The sequence below is a fragment of the Salvelinus namaycush genome, chromosome 16 (assembly GCF_016432855.1).
Source record: "Salvelinus namaycush isolate Seneca chromosome 16, SaNama_1.0, whole genome shotgun sequence".
In the NCBI taxonomy this organism is placed as follows: domain Eukaryota; kingdom Metazoa; phylum Chordata; class Actinopteri; order Salmoniformes; family Salmonidae; genus Salvelinus; species Salvelinus namaycush.
The window spans coordinates 25977757-26004932 of NC_052322.1; the positions used below are offsets into that span (position 1 = coordinate 25977757).

At 44.2% G+C, this 27176-nt stretch overlaps 1 protein-coding gene across 1 annotated transcript; it reads right to left on the minus strand.

Annotated features, from left to right (window-relative positions):
• Window positions 1-206: 206 nt before the first annotated feature.
• tmem240a (transmembrane protein 240a) lies at window positions 207-20100 on the minus strand. The gene is made up of 4 exons (XM_039010248.1): window positions 20065-20100; window positions 19539-19645; window positions 11927-12135; window positions 207-361 (listed from the first exon to the last, which is right to left on the minus strand). The coding sequence occupies exons 1-4, from the start codon at window positions 20098-20100 to the stop codon at window positions 207-209; spliced, it is 507 nt and encodes a 168-aa protein (XP_038866176.1).
• Between the last annotated feature and the right edge of the window lie 7076 nt (window positions 20101-27176).

Consider the following 27176-nt stretch of genomic DNA (forward strand, 5'->3'; position numbering starts at 1 on the left):
AAAAAATGTGGACATAGACAAGATTTCAGTAGCGACTATCTTCTTCTTCTGCTCGAGTTTGGATTGGTTGGTGCTGACTTGTCAAAGAAAGTCTCAGTGACAGGGGTGTTATGAACAGTGAGAGGGCAGTCTTCCAGGGTCTCTGAGGCACCAGTTGGCCATGGGGCAGTTTGGGGGGGCTGGGATGGGGGATTCTTGTTTTAGAGTCAGAGGTGGCGTGGGCTGGGGTGGCCGTTGTGGTAGAGCTTCTGCTTGATGTGGACCATGTTGCCACTGGAGTCCTCCAGCTGTCTGAGCTGGGCGCGTCGACGCAGATCTCGAAGGTTGCAGAACGAGGGGAGCCATGACCAGGAAGGGGTGTCTGGTGGACAAGAGGAGAGAGGGAGGTTGTTATAGGGGTGAAGAAACTAGAGAAGAAATATACATGATTAGAACATTTATCTCATTGTGGGGTTAATAAGAGAATGGGAGTGCATTTGGTTAGGTATATTAGATGCCCAATATGTCCAAAACATCCTTGATGCTCCCACCAACCTAATTGTTGGTAGTACAATACATCAATCCTACACACTCATGTGTTGCCCATGTAACCGGTGTAAAATAGCTAGCTAGTTAGCAATGTGCGCTAGTAGCGTTTCAATTGGTGTCGTCACTCGCTCTGAGACCTTGAAGGAGTTGTTTCCCTTGCTCTGCAAGGGCTGTGGCTTTTGTGGAGAGCTAGGTAACGATGCTTTGAGCGTTACGGTTGTCGATGTGTGCAGAGGGTCCCTGGTTCAAGCCCAAAATGGGACGGTTGCAATACTGTTACACCCACACATTCATGTGCCAAATATAAAATGTTACATCACTATTCTGCCGAGCACACAGCCATGCAATCTCCATAGACAAACACTGTCAGTAGAACAGCCTTACTGAAGAGCTCAGTGACTTCAACGTGGCACCATGTTAGAATGCCAACTTTCCAACAGGTAATTTCGTCACATTTCTGCCCTGCTAGAGCTGCCCCAGTCAACTGTAAGTGTAAAGGAAATCACACTACAAACTATCACCCTTAAGAAAATCATGAATGTCATGGATATATTGGAATTAGTGGATATATGGAGGCTTAAATACACTGACCTAGTGAGATATACATGGCGGAAGCTTTATCAAGCTAGTCATCTTGATTACTTTCTTATGTCATTCTCTCTCACCAAAAGTTTAAAAAATGTTGATGGGAACAGAATGCAGTCGGATCATAATTGGCATATATAGTACTCTTACAGAATTTCCACGTGGACGAGGATATTGAAAATTTAATCAAAGCCTACTGGATGATAACTAGGACAGAATAATTTATAACTGACTTTTTCAGACATAACATAGGTACAGCAGATCTTATTGTATGGGACCCTTTAAAATGTGCCTTTAGAGGCCATGCAATTCAGTACTCATCTATAAAACAAAAGCAATTTAAATCAAAAGAGTCCATATTAACAAAGGAAATTGAAGGACTAACAGTACAGATAGATAGCAATAAAAACTGTACCAGAGGCACAGAATAAGTTAGAGGAAAAACAAAAAGAAATGGAGGAACTTATTCAAGAACGTTCCAGTGTAATATATTATAAAAATAAATTGAACTGGATGGAATATGGGGGAAAATGCACCAACATTTTTTTCAATCTTCAACATAGAAATGCTACCAATTTTTTTTATTGAAACTTGTTACAAATGATGGAGTCACGCATGATTCACCAAATTATATTTTGAAAGAGGAAGTAAAGTACTTCAAGAATATATTTTTGTTTCAGTCTCCTCCATCTCCACTAACCGAAGCTAAGTGTATGGATTTTTCCCCTATTAATAATGTAAAATTAACATCTGTACAGAAAGACTCACGTGAAGGCCAAATTGCAGAGGAGGAACTTCTTGATGCAATTAAAGCCTTTAAGTCTGGGAAAATTCCAGGGCTGGATGGCATACCAGGGGAAGTATACCAAAAAAATATTGTATCATGTTTTAATCACTCCTATATAAACGGTAGATTATTGGACACGCAACAAGAAGGTCTGATTTCATTATTACTGAATGTCACGTTCTGACCTTAGTTCCTTTTTTATGTCTTTATTTTGGTTTGGTCAGGGCGTGAGTTGGGGTGGGCATTCTATGTTCTATATTCTATGTTTTGTTCTATGTGTTGTATTTCTGTGTTTGGCCAAGTATGGTTCCCAATCAGAGGCAGCTGTCAATCGTTGTCTTTGTGGGTAGTTGTTTCCTGTTTTTGTGTTTGTTTCACCATTCAGGACTGTTTCGATTTTTGTTGTCATTCACTTTGTTATTTTTGTCTTTTTCCCGTGTTCAGTTAATAAATTTAACATGGACACTTACCACGCTGCATTTTGGTCCGATCCTTCATATTCCTCATCGGAAGAAGAAGAAAATCGTTACACTGAAACAGGATCCAAGTGTTATATATAAAGATCCAGTCCATAAAAAAAATTGGAGGCCTCTTACACTTCAGTGTTGTGATGCAAAAATTCTAGCTAAATGCTTGGCGCATAGAATTAAAAAGGTATTGTCAGGTATTATTCATCCTAATCAGACAGGTTTTTTACATGGACGATACATTGGAGATAATATAAGACAAGTACTGGAAACAATAGAATACTATGAAATATCGGGGAAACCAGGCCTGGTTTTCATAGCTGATTTTGAAAAGGCTTTTGATAAAGTACGACTGGAGTTTATATATAAATGCCTAGAATATTTCAATGTTGGGGAATCTCTTATAAAATGGGTTAAAGTTATGTATAGTAACCCTAGGTGTAAAATAGTAAATAATGGCTACATCTCAGAAAGTCTTAAACTATCTAGAGGAGTAAAACAAGGTTGTCCACTATCGGCATATCTATTTATTATTATTATGTTAAAATGAGATCCAAGAATAGTATTAGGGGTTAGAAATCCATGAATTAAAAACAAAAGTGTCATTGTACGCTGATGATTCATGTTTTCTTTTAAAACCACAATTAGAATCCCTCCACAGCCTCATAAAGGATCTAAATACTTTTGCTAACCTCTCTGGATTAAAACCAAATTATGATAAGTTTACTACAGTTGAAGTCGGAAGTTAACATACACTTAGGTTTACATACACTTAAAACTCGTTTTTCAGCCACTTCACAAAATTATTGTTGACAACCTATAGTTTTGGCAAGTCGGTTAGGACCTCTACTTTGTGCATGACACCGGTAATTTTTCCAACAACTGTTTACAGGCAGATTATTTCACTTATAATTCACTGTATCACAATTCCAGTGGGTCAGAAGTTTACATACACTAAGTTGACTGTGCCTTTAAACAGCTTAGTAAATTCCAGAAAATGATGCCATGGCTTTAGAAGCTTCTGATAGGCTAATTGACATCATTTGAGTCAATTGGAGGTATACCTGTGGATGTATTTCAAGACCTACCTTCAAACTCAGTGCCTCTTTGCTTGACATCATGGGAAAATCAAAAGAAATCAGCCAAGACTAAAGAAAGATATTGTAGACCACAAGTCTGGTTCATCCTTGGGAGTAATTTACAAACGCCTGAAGGTACCATGTTCATCTGTACAAACAATAGTAGGCACGTATAAACACCATGTGTAACGCTCGTCGTTAGGTGGAAGAGAGGAGGACCAAGGCGCAGCGTGGTAAATGTTCATGATGATGAATTTTAATGATGATCCAACAAACAGAACACTGACAAAATACAAAACAATAAACGACGTGAACAAACTAACGAAAACAGTACCGTGTGGCGAACAAACACAGACACGGCAACAATCACCCACAAACAAACAGTGAGAACAGCCTACCTTAATATGGTTCCCAATCAGAGACAACGTAAAACACCTGCCTCTGACTGAGAACCATATCAGGCTAGTTAGACAACCCTAACCAATGAAAACACATAACATGGAATATACCCACCCAGCCCACGTCCTGACCAACTAAACAAAGGAAATAAGGTCAGGAACGTGACAGTACCCCCCCCCCCTCCCTATAGGGGAGGGTCTGGGTGGGCATCTGTCCACGGTGGCGGCTCTGGCGCTGGACGTGGCCCCCACCCCACCATAGTCACTACCCCCTTTCGTGGCCTCCTTTTAACTGCAACCCTCCATATTAACCCCACTGGACTAAGGGGCAGCACCGGACTGAGGGGCAGCACCGGACTGAGGGGCAGCACCGGACTGAGGGGCAGCACCGGACTGAGGGGCAGCTCCGGACTGAGGGCAGCTCCGGACTGAGGGGCAGCTCCGGACTGAGGGGCAGCTCCGTACTGACTGACGGCTCTGGCAGGTCATGGCTGACTGACGACTCTGGCAGGTCATGGCTGACTGACGGCTCTGGCAGGTCATGGCTGACTGACGGCTCTGGCAGCTCCTGTCTGGCGGGCGGCTCTGGCAGCTCCTGTCTGGCGGGCGGCTCTGGCAGCTCCTGTCTGGCGGGCGGCTCTGGCAGCTCCTGACTGACGGACAGCTCTAGCGGCTCCTGACTGATGGACGGCTCTAGCGGCTCCTGACTGACGGACGGCTCTGAAGGCTCAGGACAGACGGGCGGCTTTGAAGGCTCAGGACAGACGGGCGGCTATGAAGGCTCAGGACAGACGGGCAGCTCAGATGGCGCTGGGCAGACGGGCAGCGCAGGCGGCGCTGTGCAGACGGACAGCTCGCAGTGCAGGCGGCGCTGGGCAGACGGACAGCTCAGACGGCGCTGGGCAGATGGGCAGTGCAGGCGGCGCTGGGCAGATGTACAGCGCAGACGGCGCTGGGCAGACGGCAGACTCTGGCCGGCTGAGGCGCACAGTAGGCCTGGTGCGTGGTGCCGGAACTGGTGGTACCGGGCTAAGGACACGCACCTCAAGGCTAGTGCGGGGAGCAGCAACAGGGCGCACAGGGCTCTGGAGACGCACAGGAGGCTTAGTGCGTGGTGCCGGAACTGGTGGTACCGGGCTGGAGACACGCACCATAGGGCGAGTGCGTGGAGGAGGAACAGGGCTCTGGAGACGCACTGGAAGCCTGGTGCGTGGTGTAAGCACTGGTGGTACTGGGCTGGGGCGAGGAGGTGGCGCCGGATATACCGGACCGTGAAGGCGTACAGGAGCTCTTAAGCACCGAGCCTGCCCAACCTTACCTGGTTTAATGCTCCCCGTAGCCAGGCCATGCGGCGAGGTGGAATAGCCCGCACTGGGCTGTGCTGGCGAACCGGGGACACCATGCGTAAGGCTTTGGTGCGAAAAGTGCAAATCAATCTCAGAACAACAGCAAAGGACCTTGGAAAGATGCTGGAGGAAACAGGTACAAAAGTATCTATATCCACAGTAAAATGAGTCCTATGTTGACATAACTTGAAAGGCTGCTCAGCACGGAAGAAGCCACTGCTCCAAAGCCGCCATAAAAAAGACAGACTACAGTTTGCAACTGCACATGGGGACAAAGATCGTACTTTTTGGAGAAATGTCCTCTGGTCTGATGAAACAAAAATAGAACTGTTTGGCCATAATGACCATCGTTATGTTTGGAGGAAAAGGGGGAGGCTTGCAAGCCGAAGAACACCATCCCAACCGTGAAGCACAGGTGTGGCAGCATCATGTTGTGGGGGTGCTTTGCTGCAGGAGGGATTGGTGCACTTCACAGAATAGATGGCATCATGAGGAAAGAAAATTATGTGGAGATATTGAAGCAACATTTAAAGACATCAGTCAGGAAGTTAAAGCTTGGTCGCAAATGGGTCTTCCAAATGGACATTGACCCCAAGCATACTTCCAAATTTATGGCAAAATGGTTTAAGGACAACAAAGTCAAGGTATTGGAGTGGCCATAACAAAGCCCTGACCTCAATCCTATAGAAAATTTGTGGGCAGAACTGAAAAAGCATGTGCGAGCAAGGAGGCCTACAAACCTGACTCAGTTACACCAGCTCTGTCTAGAGGAATGGGCCAAAATTCACCCAACTTATTGTGGGAAGGTTGTGAAAGGCTACCCAAAACGTTTGACCCAAGTTCAACAATTTAAAGGCAATGCTACCAAATATTAATTGAGTGTATGTAAACTTCTGACCCACTGGGAATGTGATGAAAGAAATAAAAGCTGAAATCAATCATTCTCTCTACTATTATTCTGACATTTCACATTCTTAAAATAAAGTGGTGATCCTAACTGACCTAAGACGGGGAATTTTTACTCGGATTAAATGTCATGAATTGTGAAAAACTGAGTTTAAATGTATTTGTCTAAGGTGTATGTAAACTTCCGATGAACCAGACTTGTCGAGGTCTACAATTTCTGACCCACTGAAATTGTGATATGATATATATTATGCATGTATATGGATATATATTTACCCCAAAAATATATGGGGGATTGGAAATTATGCAGACAATTACATTGATGGAAGCAACAATCTATCTGCAATATTAAAGCTGATCCACCCCCTAAAAAAAGAGAAAAGAAACGAAAGAAAAAAAGCTGTAAGTGCTGTTATTGTGAAGTGGAAACGTCTAGAAGCAAGAACGGCTCAGCCTCGAACTGGCAGGCCACACAAGCTCACAGAATGGTCTAAAGCGCGTAGCGCCCCCCCCCCCCCCCCCCCCCCCCAAAATGGTCTGTCCTTGGTTGCAACACTCACTACCGAGTTACAAATTGCCTCTGGAAGCAACGTCAGCACAAGAACTGTTCATCAGGAGCTTCATGAAATAGATTTCCATGGCCGAGCAGCCTCACACAAGCCAAATATCACCATGCGCAATGCCAAGCGTTGGCTGGAGTGGAGTAAAGCTCGCCGCCATTGGACGCAGTGGAAACGGGTCTTTGGAATGATGAATCACGCTTCACCATATGGCAGTGCGACAGACGAATCTGGGTTTGGCAGATGCCAGGAGAACGTTACCTGCCCCAATTCATAGTGCCAACTGTAAAGTTTGGTAGAGGAGGAATAATGGGCTGGGGCTGTTTTTCATGGTTCGGGCTAGGCCCCTTAGTTCCAGTGCAGGGAAATCTAAACGCTACAGCATACAATGACATTCTGTACGATTCTGGGCTTCCAACTTTGTGGCAACAGTTTGGGGAAGACCCTTTCCTTTTTCAGCATGACAATGTCCCTGTGCACAAAGCGAGGTCCATGCAGAAAAGGTTTGTCGAGATCGGTGTGGAAGAACTTGACTGGCCTGCACAGAGCCCTGACCTCAACCACATCAACCACACCATATTAATGCCCATGATTTTGGAATGAGACATTCGACGAGCAGGTGTCCACATACTTTTGGTCATGTTTGTGTATGTTTCAGTTTCTATATCCTGATATGCATGATTAAATAGCGATTTAAAAAAAGATATTTAGGATTTCTTTCACCAAGTATATGAGTGTGAGGTAGAATTTGTAGAAATGGAAGTGCAGGAATTTGTCTCTGTCAGGCTTAGTTGGCGAGGTGAGTCCCGCTGAGACGGCAGAGAAAGAAGACGGAGATCCCAAGGCAGCACACCCACTAGCACATGGCCCTGCCAGAGTCAGGGGAGAGGGGGGAGTACGGGGAGGCAGGTGGTGGGAAGTGGGGGTCGCTGGCCGGGAGGGAGGAGTGAGTTATTTATAGCTGTGAATGGGTATGCAATCCACAAGGACAGTTCAGAAGGGTATCCAAACGAAAAGAGAGAGCGATACAGGTTCTTCTCATTTGAATAAAAGGATGGAGATGGAGTCAGGAGAAAAATGTAAATGGTAATGTAATGCGGAAAGTGGGGTGAGGGTAGAAATGTAAAGGTCTTTTTACGGAGGGAGGGAAGGGGGGCCATTGTTATCCAAATCATAATCTTCCTCTTTTGTTATCATATTTTGTTTCCTTATTTTGCTAAATAAAATGTCTTTCCACTGATGGTTTAATCACTGATGGTGCCAAAGAATATGAATCAGTTATTCATGAGAAATAGACAGTAAGAAAGGGGTCACCAAAAGGATGCCTTTTAAAGAAAATGGATATCAGGAGATTCAATAACTGAATGGAGAGCAGGAGACGCAGGGTCTATAGATGGAATTAGAAAAAGCTAAAGGAATCAATGTGCACCTCAATGCGGTCTGTGTCAGTGTGGTGTGCATGTTTCTTCCTCACCCGCCATTCCAGCTGCTCTCTCTCACTCTATTTATAGCTCCCTAGGAGGGAGCAAGTGTGTGGTGTGTGTGTGTGTGTGTGTGTGTGTGTGTGTGTGTGTGTGTGTGTGTGTGTGTGTGTGTGTGTGTGTGTGTGTGTGTGTGTGTGTGTGTGTGTGTGTGTGTGTGTGTGTGTGTGTGCGTGTGTGTGTGTGTGTGTGTGTGTGTGAGAGAAAGTGTATGTGTGGGTTGGGATGTGACAGTATATTCACACCCCCCTACCTTCCCGCTTCATCAGCCTCACCTTCACTCCCCATCTCAGGGAGGCTAAACAAGTCTGACCCACAATCAATATCACAGCCAAACACACCAGTGAAGGGGCATTCCCTCCATTCACAAGGATTCCAGCACAAGAAAATCCTTGAGCCACCCCTCTACCTCGAGGGAAACATTTGAATGTAAAATCTGGGTGTATTTTTTTATGTGGATGTTATGCACTGAATAGCAGATGGATTGATTCTGTGCTGCAAATATGAAGCAGTTTTATCTTGACTAATACTTATAGAATCACAGAATCTAAGTCTGGCAATATTTGTATGCTTCACATCTCCAAATTCATATTTATCATCAATAAATAATAAGACATGCATCTAAAGAGTATGGCAAACCTACTTTTTAACGTAGTCTTTTCAAGACATAAAATAATAGGGTTATTTAGTACCCCATCTTTGTGTGGTGGTTTCATATTAATCAGAGGTGATTAATTGGCCATCTCTTACTTTTACAGTGCCTTGCAAAAGTATTCATCCCCCTTGGCGTTTTTTCCTATTTTGTTGCATTACAACCTGTAATTTAAATGTATTTTTATTTGGATTTCATGTAATGGACATAAACAAAATAGTCCAAATTGGTGAAATGAAATGAAAAAAATTACTTGTTTCAAAGAATTCTAAAAAATAAAAAAAACGGAAAAGTTGTGCGTGCATATGTATTCACCCCCTTTGCTATGAAGCCCCTAAATAAGATCTGGTGCAACCAATTACCTTCAGAAGTCACATAATTAGTTAAATAAAGTCCACTTGTGTGCAATCTAAGTGTCACATGATCTGTCACATGATCTCAGTATATATACACCTGTTCTGAAAGGCCCCAGAGTCTGCAACACCACTAAGCAAGGGGCACCACCAAGCAAGCGGCACCATGAAGACCAAGGAGCGCTCCAAACAGGTCAGGGACAAAGTTGTGGAGAAGTACAGCTCAGGGTTGGGTTATAAAAAAATATCCGAAACTTTGAACATCCCATGGAGCACCATTAAATCCATATAGAAAAATGTAAAGAATATGGCACCACAACAACCTGCCGACCACCAAAATTAAACGGCCCAGGCAAGTAGGGCATTAATCAGAGAGGCAACAAAGAGACCAAAGATAACCCTGAAGGAGCTGTAAAGCTCCACAGCGGAGATTGGAGAATCTGTCCATAGGACCACTTTAAGCCGTACACTCCACAGAGCTGGGCTTTACGGAAGAGTGGCCAGAAAAAAGCTATTGCTTAAAGAAAACAATAAGCAAACCCATTTGGTGTTCGCCAAAAGCCATGTGGGAGACTCCCCAAACATATGGAAGAAGGTACTCTTGTTAGATGAGACTAAATTTGAGCTTTTTGGCCATCAAGGAAAACGCTCTGCCTGGCGCAAACCCAACACCTCTCATCACCCCGAGAATACCATCCCCACAGTGAAGCATGGTGGTGGCAGCATCATGCTGTGGGTATGTTTTTCATCGGCAGGGACTGGGAAACTGGTCAGAATTGAAGGAATGATGGATGGCACTAAATACAGGGAAATTCTTGAGGGATCAAATCAAGAGATTTGAGACTGGGACGGAGGTTCACCTTCCAGCAGGACAATGACCCTAAGCATACTGCTAAAGCAACACTCGAGTGGTTTCAGGGGAAACATTTAAATGTCTTGGAAGGGCCTAGTCAAAGCCCAGACCTCAATCCAATTGAGAATCTGTGGTGTGACTTAAAGATTGCTGTACACCAGCGGAACCCATCCAACTTGAAGGAGCTGGAGCAGTTTTGCCTTGAAGAATGGGCAAAAATCCCAGTTGCTAGATGTGCAAGCATATAGAGACATACCCCAAGAGACTTGCAGCTGTAATTGCTGCAAAAGCTGGCTCTACAAAGTATTGACTTTGGGGGGGTGAATAGTTATGCACGCTCATGTTTTCAGTTTTTTGTGTTGTTTCTTATTTGTTTCACAATAAAAAGTATTTTGCATCTTCAAGGTGGTAGACATGTTGTGTAAATCAAATTATACAACCCCCCCCCAAAAAATATATTTTAATTCCAGGTTGTAAGCCAACAAAATAGGAAAAATGCCAAGGGAGGTGAATACTTTCGCAAGCCACTGTAAACTCACTAGACATTATGCCCCTCTATTTTCTGACCGTAACAGCAATTGGAATATCCAGGTCACATCACCTCCTTCAGCAATGTCTTATATCTAAAGGATCCAGGCCAGCTACAAAATATAGGCCTGTTTTGACATCGAGAGCTGCACAAGATAATGTGTAGCTGAAGCAATTGGATTATTCCAACACATTATAAGAACACTCCATTGGGCAAACGTTGGTTGAATCAACATTGTTTCCTTGTCATTTCAACCAAAAATTATGACGTTCAATCATAATGTGGAAAACTGATTGGATTAGGTAAAAGTAATCAACGTAAGAGAATTTAGTATTTTCTTCACTGAACTTTTAACCTAAATCCAATGACATGGTGAATTTTTTAAATGTATTTCAACTTAGTTGACAACTCAACCAAATGTAAATCAAAACTAGACGTTGAGCTGACGTCTGTGCCCAGTGGGACTGGACAAGTTATTGAATCAGGAGAAGAAGTATGGACAAGAAGTCCTCTAATATGTAATATGTTCACATTGGCATACACTCTCCCTCAGTGAAGTCTGGCTTGCTAGACTAACAATGGTAAGAATTGAGACAGTTAATAATTGTATGTCTTCCTGGTGTATAGACAGACACATGCCCTCTGTGCTATGGGTAAGGAATCTTTGTTTCAGTGAATCAGTATGTACTAAACATATGACATCTGAGGGCAGCAATATTTCCACAGCATAATTAACATTACAGTTTCACTATGCCTACTTTACACACATAACTATCCCCCCTCAACGGACAGAAAGTAATCTTTTTCCAAATTCCTTCTCCCACTTATACAGTAGTAATTACCTGCATAATGTCTTAATTCTAATTCATGACCATAACACAGTGTATACAGTACTGTACAGTTAATACCCTGTGAGACAATACATTTTGTCTGGAATATACTTTTCCCTTTTCCCCTATGAATGCTTTCTTTGAGTATACAACTGAGCCCTTATGTCCTCAAGTTCTGTAAAGTTTCCCATAACCATCACTCATAGCCAGGTGTGTTGGGCTATCCGCCCACCCAAGAAAGCATGGTTTCAATTGGTTTCAATGAATGGTACAGTGGTCAACAGCAGCCTGTATGTTCGTTCTGTGCATTTGCACACCCATGTTACATCCCCAAGAAAAGATGTAGGAGAAACACTGATCAATAAGGCAGTCGAAATATTAACACATACACCACTTCACTCAACATCTCTCTTTTCGCAGAGGTGGGAATCAACCAAACAATACTTCTGTCATCAGATGATTGAGAAATGTTTTGCTCATTCTGCTGCACATTTTGTCAACCTTATTGATGTTCCAGTCAGTCCATATAAAACTTTTCCCAGTCAAACCGACCAAGTCTCTGGTTGACTCACCGTAGTAGCGACTGGCTCTCCATGCCCTGACAGCACAGTGCAGCACTCCGTCCAGCCACAGCAGGAGCCAGCTGATACAGAAGCCCAGCAGCAGCCCCAGCATCAGGTCCATCTCCTGCTTGGTCACGCTGTCACTCACAAAGTAGTTCTCCGACGAGTCCACCAGAGAATGGTCCCCATTGTACGGGATCACGTAGTGGACATGATGCCTGGAAGAGACAAAGCCGGAGGTTAGAAAGTGTTAGTGGTGGAGGGAAGAACAAGGAAAAGAGGAGATAGGGCAAGAGAGGACAAATTAGGGGGTGTAGGTGATGAAATTGAATTCTCAACACTGATTTGGTACAAATGGGAGAATGCAAAGGCATGGAATACATGCTGAATTTATACAGTACAGTGCTGGTGAATAATCATTTCCAGAAATGTGTGTAGCCTACCTTCTGTAAATGATTACCATTACTTTTGTCACAGTGTTATCAAAGCCTAACATAACGACCTACCTAACGTGCCCCTCAAAGGTATATCTCATAAAATGACAACCTGAGGTTTACAAGCAGTAAAGGAATGACAGTGGATGTGGCCTCAGGCCTGACTAGATGTGCATCATCGCCAGGATGACGCCTCAACACCACATGCACTAAAAGTAGGCTTTCAAGATCAGGTGGGCTCTCATCTGACTGTCTATTCCATGAAATGTTTATACTGAGAGGGTAAACATCTTACGTAAATTAGTAACTCTTATTGAAGAGCATTTTCAGGTCACTAAAAGATAAAGTGGCTGTGTGCCAAATGGCACCCTTTTCCCTACATAGTGCACTACTTTTGACCAGAGCCTGGACGCAGACACTGTGTCACCCGCTTTCAATTGGCTTAATTAAAGGCAATGACAAGCAATGTGACATGCAATTGTTGGGATCTAGTTTAGGACTATATGTACTATATGTCCCCGGGAACAGGAAGGGAACAAGCACAAGTATGAAAATATATAATTCATTCAAAGCTAGGAATATTGTGAGCATTGCACATTGAATATTGAGTATCAGAGGTTTTATCAATATTTAAAAATGACTTAAAATAAACCACAAAAAAATGCTGCTATGATAGACAGCAATAATGTTCCTCTGAAAAAAATATTAACGCAACATGCAACAATTTCAACTATTTTACTGAGTTACAGTTCATATAAGGAAATCAGTCAATTTAAAATTAGGCCCTAATCTATGGATTTCACATGACTGGGCAGGGGCGCAGTCATGCCTGGGAGGGCATAGGCCCACCCACTTGGGAGCCAGGCCCACCCACTGTGGAGCCAGGCCCAGCCAATCAGAATACATTTTCCCCCCGCAAAAGGGCTTTTTTACAGACAGAAATACTCCTCAATTTCATCAGCTGTCCTGGTGGCTGGTCTCAGACAATCCCGCAGGTGAAGAAGCCAGATGTGGAGGTCCTGGGCTGGCGTGGTTACACGTGGTCTGCAGTTGTGAGGCCGGATGGAAGTACTGCCAAATTCTCTAAAACAACGTTGGAGGTGGCTTATGGTAGAGAAATTAACATTCAATTCTCTGTGAACAGCTCTGGTAGACATTCTTGCAGTCAGCATGCCAATTGCACACTCCCTCAAAACTTGAGCCATCTGTGGCATTGTGTTGTGTGACAAAACTGCACATTTTAGAGTGGCCTTTTATTGTCCCCATCACAAAGTGCACCTGTGTAATGATCATGCTGTTTAATCAGTTTCTTGACATGCCATGCCTATCAGCCTAAACGGCTCTCTATCCACCGGATGTGTACCAAACTCACTAAAAGTGGCAGTAATAAAGCCTCTCTTGAAAAAGCCAAACCTTGAACCAGAAAATATAAAAAACTATCGGCCTATATCGAATCTTCCATTCCTCTCAAAAAAAAATGAAAAAGCTGTTGCGCAGCAACTCACTGCCTTCCTGCCTTCCTGAAGACAAACAATGTATACGAAATGCTTCAGTCTGGTTTTAGACCCCATCATAGCACTGAGACTGCACTTGTGAAGGTGGTAAATGACCTTTTAATGGCGTCAGACCGAGGCTCTGCATATGTCCTCGTGCTCCTAGACCTTAGTGCTGCTTTGATACCATCGATCACCACATTCTTTTGGAGAGATTGGAAACCCAAATTGGTCTACACGGACAAGTTCTGGCCTGGTTTAGATCTTATCTGTCGGAAAGATATCAGTTTGTCTCTGTGAATGGTATGTCCTCTGACAAATCAACTGTACATTTCGGTGTTCCTCAAGGTTCCGTTTTAGGACCACTATTGTTTTCACTATATATTTTACCTCTTGGGGATGTCATTCGAAAACATAATGTTAACTTTCACTGCTATGCGGATGACACACAGCTGTACATTTCAATGAAACATGGTGAAGCCCCAAAATTGCCCTCGCTAGAAGCCTGGTTTCAGACATAAGGAAGTGGATGGCTGAAAAAGTTATACTTTTAAACTCGGACAAAACAGAGATGCTTGTTCTAGGTCCCAAGAAACAAAGAGATCTTCTGTTGAATCTGACAATTAATCTTGATGGTTGTAAAGTCGTCTCAAATAAAACTGTGAAGGACCTCGGCGTTACTCTGGACCCTGATCTCTCTTTTGACGAACATATCAAGACTGTTTCAAGGACAGCTTTTTTCCATCTACGTAACATTGCAAAAATCAGAAACTTTCTGTCCAAAAATGATGCAGAACAACTAATCCACGCTTGTGTTACTTCTAGGTTAGACTACTGCAATGCTCTACTTTCCGGCTACCCAGATAAAGCACTAAATAAACTTCAGTTAGTGCTAAATACGGCTGCTATAATCCTGACTAGAACCAAAAAATGTGATCATATTACTCCAGTGCTAGCCTCCCTACACTGGCTTCCTGTTAAGGCAAGGGCTGATTTCAAGGTTTTACTGCTAACCTACAAAGAATTACATGGGCTTGCTCCTACCTATCTTTCTGATTTGGTCCTACCGTACATACCTACACGTACGCTACGGTCACAAGACGCAGGCCTCCTAATTGTCCCTAGAATTTCTAAGCAAACAGCTGGAGGCAGGGCTTTCTCCTATAGATCTCAATTTTTATGGAATGGTCTGCCTACCCATGTGAGAGACGCAGACTCGGTTTCAACTTTTAAGTCTTACTGAAGACTCATCTCTTCAGTGGGTCATATGATTGAGTGTAGTCTGGCCCAGGAGTGTGAAGGTGAACGGAAAGGCTCTGGAGCAACGAACCGCCCTTGCTGTCTCTGCCTGGCCAGTTCCCCTCTCTCCACTGGGATTCTCTGCCTCTAACCCTATTACAGGGGCTGAGTCACTGGCTTACTGGTGCTCTTTCATGCCGTCCCTAGGAGGGGTGCGTCACTTGAGTGTGTTGAGTCACTGACGTGATCTTCCTGTCTGGGTTGGCGCCCCCCCTTGGGCTGTGCCGTGGCGGAGATCTTTGTGGGCTATACTCTGCCTTGTCTCAGGATGGTAAGTTGGTGGTTGAAGATATCCCTCTAGTGGTGTGGGGGCTGTGCTTTGGCAAAGTGGGTGGGGTTATATCCTTCCTGTTTGGCTCTGTCCGGAGGTATCATCGGATGGGGCAACAGTGTCTCCTGACCCCTCCTGTCTCAGCCTCCAGTATTTATGCTGCAGTAGTTTATGTGTTGGGGGGCTAGGGTCAGTTTGTTATATCTGGAGTACTTCTCCTGTCTTATCCGGTGTCCTGTGTGAATTTAAGTATGCTCTCTCTAATTCTCTCTTTCTCTCTTTCTTTCTCTCTCTCGGAGGACCTGATCCCTAGGACCATGCCTCAGGACTACCTGGCATGATGACTCCTTGCTGTCCCCAGTCCACCTGGCCGTGCTGCTGCTCCAGTTTCAACTGTTCTGCCTGCGGCTATGGAACCCTGACCTGTTCACCGGACGTGCTACCTGTCCTAGAACTGCTGTTTTCAACTCTCTAGAGACCGCAGGAGCGGTAGAGATACTCTTAATGATCGGCTATGAAAGCCAACTGACATTTACTCCTGAGGTGCTGACTTGCTGCACCCTCGACAACTACTGTGATTATTATTATTTGACCATGCTGGTCATTTATGAACATTTGAACATCTTGGCCATGTTCTGTTATAATCTCCACCCGGCACAGCCAGAAGAGGACTGGCCACCCCTCATAGCCTGGTTCCTCTCTAGGTTTCTTCCTAGGTTTTGGCCTTTCTAGGGAGTTGTTCCTAGCCAAAAAAATGTTGGTCTAAAAATACTTCTAAAGGCATATAGGCCTAATATAGCACATTACTGAACATTAACTATGAGGAAATCTTGAAATGAGAGGGAGTGAGAGAGAGACCCTCTCAAAAGTTTGGCCAATATTATTGTATGATGATCTTAGTAACACTTCATGACCCATTACTAATCTTACTAACACTTCATGACCCATTTCTCAGGTTGTTAGACTGTAGGCAGTCAAAACAAAGGAGCAGTATTCATACAGGGCCAAGAGCAGATTTTCTTATTTTCTGTGAATGTTAGTTAAGTTAATAATTTGTTTCAGATTATGCACTGAACAACAATGACCCAACACGTACATAAAGTTAAAATATGTACAGTGCCTTGCAAAAGCATTCACCCCCTTGGCGTTTTTCCTATTTTGTTGCATTACAACCTGTAATTTAAATCCATTTTTATTTGGATTTCATGTAATGGACATACACAAAATAGTCCAAATTGGTGAAATGAAATGAAAAAATAACTTGTTTAAAAATTAAAAATTAAAAACGGAAAAGTGGTGCGTGCATATGTATTCACCCCCTTTAATATGAAGCCGCTAAATAAGATCTGGTGCAACCAATCACCTTCAGAAGTCACATAATTAGTTAAATAAAGTCCACCTGTGTGCAATCTAAGTGTCACATGATCTGTCACATGATCTCAGTATATATACACCTATTCTGAAAGGCCCCAGAGTCTGCAACACCACTAAGCAAGGGGCACCACCAAGCAAGCGGCACCATGAAGACCAAGGAGCTCTCCAAACAAGTCAGAGACAAAGTTGTGGAGAAGTACAGATCAGGGTTGGGTTATAAAAAAATATCCTAAACTTTGAACATCCCACGGAGAACCATTAAATCCATTATTTAAAAAATGGAAAGAATATGGCACCACAACAAACCTGCCAAGAGAGGGCCGCCCACCAAAACTCACAGCCCAGGCAAGGAGGGCATTAATCAGAGAGGCAACAAAGAGACCAAAGATAACCCTGAAGGAGCTGCAAAGCTCCACAGCGGAGATTGGAGTATCTGTCCATAGGACCACTTTAAGCCGTACACTCCACAGAGCTGGGCTTTACGGAAGAGTGGCCAGAAAAAAGCCATTGCTTAAAGAAAAAAATAAGCCAACCCATTTGGTGTTCGCCAAAAGCCATGGGGGAGACTCCCCAAACATATGGAAGAAGGTACTCTGGTTAGATGAGACTAAATTTGAGCTTTTTGGCCATCAAGGAAAATGCTATGTCTGGCACAAACCCAACACCTCTCATCACCCCGAGAATACCATCCCCACAGTAAAGCATGATGGTGGCAACATCATGCTGTGGGTATGTTCGGCAGGGACTCGGAAACTGGACATCGGCAGGGACTGGGAAACTGGTCAGAATTGAAGGAATGATGGATGGCGCTAAATACAGGGAAATTCTTGAGAGAAACATGTTTCAGTCTTCAAGAGATTTGAGACTGGGACGGAGGTTCACCTTCCAGCAGGAGAATGATCCTAAGCATACTGCTAAACCAACACTCGAGTGGTTTCAGGGGAAACATTTAAATGTCTTGGAAGGGCCTAGTCAAAGCCCAGACCTCAATCCAATTGAGAATCTGTGGTGTGACTTAAAGATTGCTGTACACCAGCGGAACCCATCCAACTTGTAGGAGCTGGAGTAGTTTTGCCTTGAAGAATGGGCAAAAATCCCAGTGGCTAGATGTGCCAAGCATATAGAGACATACCCCAAGAGACTTGCAGCTGTAATTGCTGCAAAAGGTGGTTCTACAAAGTATTGACTTTGGGGGGGGGGGGGTGAATAGTTATGCACGCTCAAGTTTTCTGTTTTTTTGTCTTATTTCTTGTTTGTTTCACAATAAAAATGTTTTGCATCTTCAAAGTGGTAGGTATGTTGTGTAAATCAAATGATACAAACCCCCCCAAAAATCTACTTTAATTCCAGGTTGTAAGGCAACAAAATAGGAAAAATCCAAGTGGGTGAATACTTTCGCAAGCCACTGTAGTTGTTCAGAGTGTACTCAGGCCTAAACTTGCCTTTATCCATGGCTTAATATCCTAATGAATTACAGTACCAGTCAAAGGTTTGGACACATCTATTCATTCAAGGGTTTTTCTTAATTTTTTCTATTTTCAAAATTGTAGAATAATAATGAAGACATCAAAACTATGAAATAACACATGGAATCATGTAGTAACCAAAAAAGTGTTAAACAAATCAAAATATATATATATTTTTTTATTCTTTAAAGTAGCCACCATTTGCCTTGATGACAGCTTTGCACACTTGGCATACTTGCCTAGGAACTTACTTTGTTAAGGTGGTAGGACTGAAAATGAACGAATTCAACAACCATGTCACTAACAAATACAATCATGGTTGGTTATGCTACACTTTAATCGAAAAGGCAAGGCACACTGGGAAATTATTGGAGGCGTGGCTTAGTGGGGGCATTCAATTTAAGTATACCTTACTAAAAATAAATGCATGTTTTATTGTATTTCTCATATGAAGGTAGTACTGCTCAATTCAGCTATTTAAGTTTCTTAACAACATTTATTTTAGGTAATCGGTTTCCTCAAAATATCTGAGTACAACTTGATCTTAGAAAGATTTTGTGTTGTAAGGAGTCTCTACCAGCAATTGTGAAAATGTGAGGCCACATATAACTTTTACAGGTCTAATCACAACAGCAATATGAAACCTGGCCTACACCATTCAACTATAGTTATTTTATGTTTCATTCCATTTTCAGCCTTCATAACATGGGTTATCAATAATAGATCACTGTATACCTATATATTATCATTCTCACAACTGATTCAATATAGGTAGGCCTAATGTCCTCTCTCCAAAAACATTTCCTCTTAAAAATATGGTAATATTGCAAATGCAAAACAGCACGAGAACGATCATTGAGAGCTGTCTTCGTTTAAAATGATTCCTTAGCCCATTCCTCATAAATCATAACATACTTTATTTATGGCTCAACCACCTTCGTATGCAGTAAAAGACAAATCACTGAATATAGGCTTGAAAACACCGTCACAACCTAGGCATCACAAACATAAGGCTGTAGCCTACCATTAGACACACATATACCTCGAATAAAACCACAGTCGACATCAATTAGGCACATTTTCAAGAGATTATGCATGGAGCAGGTTGGGATGCTTATTAAAACCAACAGTTCAGCAGGAGAAATCATTCGAGAGGCCTATTGAGGGATTATGATTAGACGAGAAAAATAGCAGCGCTCTTGACTCTGTTTGGCTACCTTTTGTTGCAGATGCAGCACATTGTATCTATCCAAATGAATCAATGTATTATATTGTTTTTTTTACCTTCCACAGTTGCAATGACAGACGCGGTCTTCCCCTCGTAAATGCGGTAAGATGTAGTTGTGAAAGCGATCCAGTAGTGCGTTCATGTCCATTAAACAGGCTATCGCCTGCAAAGAACCATAAGAGTCAACTGGGACACAATAACTATTCCCAACACAGCAGCACCATTATATGACTTGCATTAAGCTAAAGTCCATATAAGAGAAAATAGACAAATACATTTGGAAACCCACCTTGCAATCATTTGCGAGGGAAAACTCCTTCGCTCTTAAATGGTATTTAGATGATTTATTCATGATAGCCATGTAATTGTTGGCAGACTATGTGTAGCCTACTTCCTCAAGTCTATATGCATTTAACCATAATTATTTTCAGTGTCCTTATATAAAATGTGCTCTGTAGTTGTAATATCTAGTCTATAACTACATTATTCATTATTATAGGCTACACAGGTTTAAAAAAAAAAATATCATTGCTGTAGGCGTTAAACACACATGCGGGGTCCAATAAAAAGCGTATCTCTTACCATTACAACTGAAGCGCCAAGAATCATAAAAATCATGGTGGTTGTGATCATATGCATCAAAACTTCCAAACTCGCCGCTGTTCTGTAGCCTTCTCTACCCGCCGCACTGCAAACGCTGGGCTTTAGGCGCTGTGTCCCGGGAGGAGACGGTCATTGAGGCGCCCTTACTGCACCTGACTCTCCGTCCCTCCAAACTCGCCAGATTGGAGTGCAATTAACCAGTGCACAGGTGATGAGATCGCCCAGTCTCCCTCAGTACCCCCTTTGACACACGCACTCACCGTCTTCCCAGTCTACACCCCATCCAGTGATGCGTCGATTCGATGACGTCGTGGACTGGTCGGTGCCGCGGTTGCTGTGGCGGGAACGGCGAAAATAGGGTGCTGGTGGAGAGGGTGTCCTAGCCTGATTACAAATGCAATGATGTTCTTTTCCCGGAAGGCCAGGTACCGTTCTCATTCAAAAAAAATATCAGCAAACAGGAGAAAGGGTGATCCGGTCGCCTCATGGGGATGTCCCTAGCTACTGCCCCCCCCCCCCCCCCCCCCCCCCCTCCCACCACCACCACCTTCCGTCCAAGACAGCACGTTATTCCCGTCTGTTTTATCAATTAGTTAATTTATTAATTATCGATACATACGATTCTCAATCGATGGGAGCATTTAATTAATCTATCACTCGGATTATTCATTTTTATTGCGATTTCGCGTTTTAGGCTACAGTCGTTGTCTTCTAACATGTAAATATCTTGATAACATCGATGTCAAGCCGAATCGAGATGTAGATCCAGTCGGAACCAGACCCACCCTACCCTCAGTCCAGTAAAGATCAGGCAACGGCAGCTGCATCAACGCCCGGGGCCAGACACGCATGATTATCCCATCTTGTTTTAGCTATCGCAGTCAAGAGCATCCACCACCATCCCTTTGCGAGCGTGTGTGTGTGTGTGTGTGAGAGAGAGAGAGAGAGAGAGAGAGAGAGAGCGAGATAGAGGGGGGGAGATAGAGAGAAGGACGGAAGGATGGACAGAAGGGAGGAAGGAAGGAAGGAGAGAAAGAGGGAGATTCTGTGCCCCCCTATTGCATTTTACTCTGTAAAACACTCAGAGACATTCAAGCAAATAATTCCAAGAATATTCGCGATGGTTTAACCTCTATACCGTTCCTCCAGAGGCGTCACCAGCTTTACTGATCACCCCATCCCCTTCGATCTACCACTGTCTCTCTAGTCTCTATCCTCTCAATCGTTGCAGTTCATTTTCGGATTTTCTACGCCATTTCGCTGTGCTGAATTTCTGGCTGGCACTGTATGTTATGCTACATTATTGGACTCTACGCCTATTTACTGTATTGTATTAGCCATTCACTAGAGTTATTGATGTATTAGTTGAAATCAATATGAATTGCAGAACATTTTGTAGTTTTAAAGCTAATTTCCTGCAATTCTACACATTTTGCCAAGGGGTGGTGAGAAACTCTTGCAGTTTTAAAGCTAGTTTCCTGCAATTCTACACATTTTGCTATGATATCTGTGTGAGAGGGACTAACAAAACCAATAGGGCCCCCCTTGAGGACAGAGCCCTTGAGCACATGCCCTGCGTGCCCAGTCGGGGATCTGGTGATGATTAGGCCTACTACAAGGTCTAGATAGCTCGCTAAACTATCTTACTTAGAAATCAAAAAATGTTTAGCTGACATAGGTTATTTGAGTAACTGACATAAGAGGTAACTGTTGATGCACTACCAAATTTCACTTTGTGCATTCTAATTTCCTAACTCTCAACAGTAAGTTGAGATCTCGATTGAGTTTCTAAATATATATAATATTTTTATTTAACCTTTATTTAACTAGGCAAGTCAATTAAGAACAAATTCTTATTTTGTAACGATCGTCTGTGGTGGTAGAAGGATCGGACCAAAGCGCAGCATGGTAAGTGTTCATGTCTTTAATAAAAATCCAAAAACTGAACACAGGAACAAAAACAATAAACGATGATCAAACGAAACAGTACCGTGTGGCGACAAACACTGACACGGAAACAAACACTCACAAACCAAAAGACAAAACAGGCTACCTAAATATGGTTCCCAATCAGAGACAATGACAAACACCTGCCTCTGATTGAGAACCATATCAGGCCAAACGACATTTACAATGATGGCCTAGGAACAGTGGGTTAACTGCCTTGTTCTGGGGCAGAACAGATTCTTACCTTGGCAGCTCGGGGACTCGACCTAGCAACCTTTTGGTTACTGGCCCAACGCTCTAACCACTAGGCTACCTGCAGAAAAGTGACCAAAAGCATGTGGATACCTGCTCGTCGAACATCTCATTCCAAAGTCATAGGCATTAACATTGCTATTTCCCTTCACTGGAACTAAGGGGCCTAGCCTGAACCAGAAAAACTGGCATCCTGTCTGGTCCAGCGACGGTGGGTTTGTACCCATAGGCGACGTTGTTGCCGGTGATGTCTGGTGAGGACCTGCCTTACAATAGGCCTACAAGCCCTCAGTACAGCCTCTCTCAGCCTATTGCGGACAGTCTGAGCACTGATGAAGGGATTGTGCGTTCCTGGTGTAACTCGGGCAGTTGTTGTTGCCATTCTGTACCTGTCCCGCAGGTTTGATGTTCAGATGTACCGAACATCATGTACTGTGCAGGTGTTGTTACACGTGGTCTTCCACTGCGAGGACGATCAGCTATCCGTCCTGTCTCCCTGTAGCTCTGCCTTAGGCTTCTCACAGTACGGACATTGCAATTTTTTGCCCTGGCCACATCTGCAGTCCTCATGCCTCCTTGCAGCATGCCTAAGGCACGTTTACGCAGATGATTCAGGGACCCTGGGCATCTTTCTTTTGGTGTTTTTCAGAGTCAGTAGAAAGGCCTCTTTAGTGTACTAAGTTTTCATAACTGTGACCTTAATTGCCTACCGTCGTTAAACTGTTACTGTCTTAATGACCGTTCCAAAGGTGCACAAATTACTTTGGATTTTTACGAATTATCTTTGTAAGACAGGGTCCTGAAAAAGGGACGTTTCTTTTTTTGCTGAGTTTATACATATATATATATATATCGAGAGAGAGAGAGAGAGAGAGAGAGAGAGAGAGAGAGAGAGTTGAAGTCGGAAGTTTACATACACTTTAGCCAAATACATTTAACCTCAGTTTTTCACAATTCCTGACATTTAATCCAAGTCAAAATTCCCTGTTTTAGGTCAGATAGGATCACCACTTTATTCTAAGAATGTGAAATGTCAGAATAATAGTAGAGAGAATTATTTATTTCAGCTTTTCACATTCCCAGTGGGTCAGAAGTTTACATACGCTCAATTAGTGTTTGGTAGCATTGCCTTTAAATTGTTCAATTTGGATCAAACGTTTCGGGTAGCCTTCCACAACCTTCCCACAATAAGTTGGGTGAATTTTGGCCCATTCCTCTAGACAGAGCTGGTGTAACTGAGGCAGGTTTGTAGGCCTCCTTGCTCCCACACGCTTTTTTCAGTTCTGCCCACAAATTTTCTATGGTATTGAGGTCAGGGCTTTGTGATGGCCACTCCAATACCTTGACTTGGTTGTCCTTAAGCCATTTTGCCACAACTTTGGAAGTGTGCTTGGGGTCATTGTCCATTTGGAAGACGCATTTGCGACCAAGCTTTAACGAATAACTATGGTCATTATGGCCAAACAGTTATATTTTTGTTTCATCAGACCGGAGGACATTTCTCCAAAAAGTACAATCTTTATCCCCATGTGCAGTTGCAAACCGTAGTCTGTTTTTTTATGGCGGTTTTGGAGCAGTGGCTTCTTCCTTGCTAAGCGGCCTTTCAGGTTATGTCGATATAGGACTCGTTTTACTGTGGATATTGATACTTTTGTACCTGTTTCCTCCAGCATCTTCACAAGGTCCTTTGCTGTTGTTCTGGGATTGATTTGCACTTTTCGCACCAAAGTACGTTCATCTCTAGGAGACAGAACATACCTGAAGGGTATGATGGCTGCGTGATCCCATGGTGTTTATACTTGCGTACTATTGTTTGTACAGATGAACGTGGTACCTTCAGGCGTTTGGAAATTGCTCCCAAGGATGTACCAGACTTGTGGAGGTCTACAATTTTCTTTTGATTTTCTTTTGATTTTCCCATGATGTCAAGCAAAGAGGCACTGAGTTTGAAAGTAGGCCTTGAAATTCATCCACAGGTATACCTCCAATTGACTCAAATCATGTCAATTAGCCTATCAGAGGCTTCTAAAGCCATGACATAATTTTCTGGAATTTCCAAGCTGTTTTAAGGCACAGTCAACTTAGTGTATGCAAACTTCTGACCCACTGGAATTGTGATACAGTGAATTATAAGTGAAATAATCTGTCTGTAAACAATTATTGGAAAAATTACTTGTCATGCACAAAGTAGATGTCATAACCGACTTGCCAAAACTATAGTTTGTTGACATGAAAATGGTGGAGTGGTTGAAAAACAAGTTTTAATGACTCCAACCTAAGTGTATGTAAACTTCCGACGTCAACTGTATATATATATATATATATATATATATATATATATATATATATATATATATATATATATACACACATACTGATCTGTTTCACCTGTCTTTATGATTGTCTCCACCCTCCTGGTTTTGACCCTTGCCTGTCCTGACTCTGAGCCCGCCTGCCTGACCACTCTGCCTGCCCCTGACCCTGAGCCTGCCTGCCGACCTGAACCTTTGCCCCACCTCTGGATTATTGACCTCTGCCTACCCTGACCATGAGGCTGCCTGCCGTCCGGTATTGTTGCTCCATCTCTGGTTTTCTGACCCCTGCCTGCCTTGACCTGTCTATTGCCTGCCCTTGTTGGATCATTAAACTATTGTTAATTCGACGTTGTCTGCATCTGGGCTTTACCTTCATACCTGATAGCACGAACTGGCCATGACAGCAGACCCGGGCCAGCTGCTCAACGTTATCTCCACCCAGGGAGCCACCATTGGTAGGCACAAGGAATTGCTTCGCTGCCTTGTGGAGGAGGTCCAAACTTTGACTGAATGCCATAACCGGGCGTTGGAAAGTTTGCTGGAGTAATTCCACGGGTTGTCTGGGAGGCCGCCTACCACAGTGGTAACCCCACAGCTCCTCTGAGACTCAGCTGCTAGCTGCGCTGTGTCATCAGTCACTCCACCTTCTCGGGAGCCCAGCTTACATCCTCCGGAGCGCTTCAATGGAAAGCTGAGCACCTGTCGGGCGTTCCTAGCTCAGTGTACCCTCGTCTTCGAGCTTCAAGCTTCAGCGCTCCTCCTTCCCCTCGGATCGCTCCAAGATAGCCTACCTCATCACTCTGATGTCCGGGAGGGCTCTCACCTGGGCTACTACCGTGTGGGAACAACAGTCGGTCATATGCAGTAGTCTGGAGGGGTTCGTGGGAGAAGTGAGTCAGGTTTTTCATGTCCCGTTCTTCGGGCGAGAGGCTGCCTGGAAGCTAATCCAGCTTCGGCAGGACTCCCGCAGTGTAGCTGATTATGCGGTGGATTTCCGCACGTTGGCAGCGGAGAGTGCTTGGAATCAAGAGGCACTGTTCAATATGTTCCTTCACGGCGTCTCTGAGGAAGTCAAGGATGAGCTCATCGCTTTGACCATCCATATCGATGGGCAATTACGGGAACAATGGAGGGAGAGGAAATTGGATTTTGCTCGCACGCCCAGGGATCCTACCCTTGCCTTCGAATCATCCTTGAAGTCTCCGGCGGTCTCATTGCCGAGAGAACCCGAGGCTTCCCTACCTGCCCCGAGGTTTGCCGAAGTCACCACTTCCTATAGGCCGAGTCACCCACAACAACGCTCCCATCAACCTATGTGTGTCAGGGAACCTCAATGAGGCTATCCAGTTCCTGCTCATCAAGTCCCCTCAGATTCCTGTGGTATTGAGATTCTCCTGACTCCAGCGACACAATCCCCAAATGAACTGGTCTACTGGTGCCGTCTTGGGCTGGAACCTGTTCTGCCACGCCCATTGCCTGATGTCAGCACAACCTGCCCCGGGACGTCTTCCCGGGGGCTCGGAAGGTGCCCTGGACCTCTCCGCCATTCCCGCGGAGTACCAGTACCTCCGGAATTGTTCAGCAAGGCCCGGCCACTTCGCTCCCGCCGCACTGACCTTATGACTGTGGGATTGACCTTCTCCCTAGCACGACTCCGCCACGGGGACGACTGTACTCTCTGTCGGGACCAGAGACCAAGGCGATGGAGACCTACATCAGGGACTCCCTTGCTACAGGATTCATCCGTCCTTCTTCTTCTCCCACTGGCGCAGGGTTCCTTTTGTGGAGAAGAAGGACACAATGCGCCCGTGCATCGACTACCAGGCTCTCAAGGACATAACAGTGAAGAACTGCTACCACTCATCTCCTCAGCCTTCGAGCCGCTCCAGGGGACCACTGTGTTTTCCAAGCTGGATCTACGGAACGGCTACCACCTGGTGCGGATACGGGAAGAGGATGAGTGAAAAACCGCCTTCAACATGGTCAGCGGTCACTACGAGTATCTGGTCATGCCTGTTGGCCTTACCAACGCCCCTGCTGTGTTCCAGGCTCTGGTCAATGATGTTCTCCGCTACATGTTGAACCGGTTCGTTTTCGTCTACTTCAATGCGATCCTCATCTTCTCCCGTTCCACCCAAGAACATGTGCTCCACATCCGACAGGTTCTCCAACGCCTCCTGGAGAACCAGCTGTTTGTAAATGCAGAGAAGTGCAAGTTCCATCATTCCACATCACATTTCTGGGTCTCATCATCGCCGCAGGGCGTGTGCAAATGGATCCCATGAAGGTGAGAGCGGTGATGGATTGGCCCCAGCCTACTTCCAGGGTGCAGCTGCAACGCTTCCTGGGGTTTGCCAACTTCTATCACCGCTTTATCCGGGGTTACAGCACCATGTCTTCCCCCCTGTCTGCACTCACCTCGCCCAAGGTTCCGTTCACATGGTCTCCAGCTAATGACCGGGCGTTCCCGGGACCTCAAACATCGTTTCACCACAGCTCCCATCTTGGTTCATCCGGACCCTTTGCGTAAGTTTGTGGTGGAGGCCGAAGCTTCTGATGTCGGAGTGGGGGCTGTCC

Bases quoted from the DNA above. Each gene is read 5' to 3' on its own strand.
- tmem240a (XM_039010248.1), bottom strand. From the start codon at position 20,100: ATGATTTTTATGATTCTTGGCGCTTCAGTTGTAATG. The intron at 19,646-20,064 runs GTAAGAGATACG...GGTTCTTTGCAG, and splicing joins TTGGCGCTTCAGTTGTAATG to GCGATAGCCTGTTTAATGGA. The intron at 12,136-19,538 runs GTAAAAAAAACA...TGTCTCTTCCAG, and splicing joins TGTCATTGCAACTGTGGAAG to GCATCATGTCCACTACGTGA.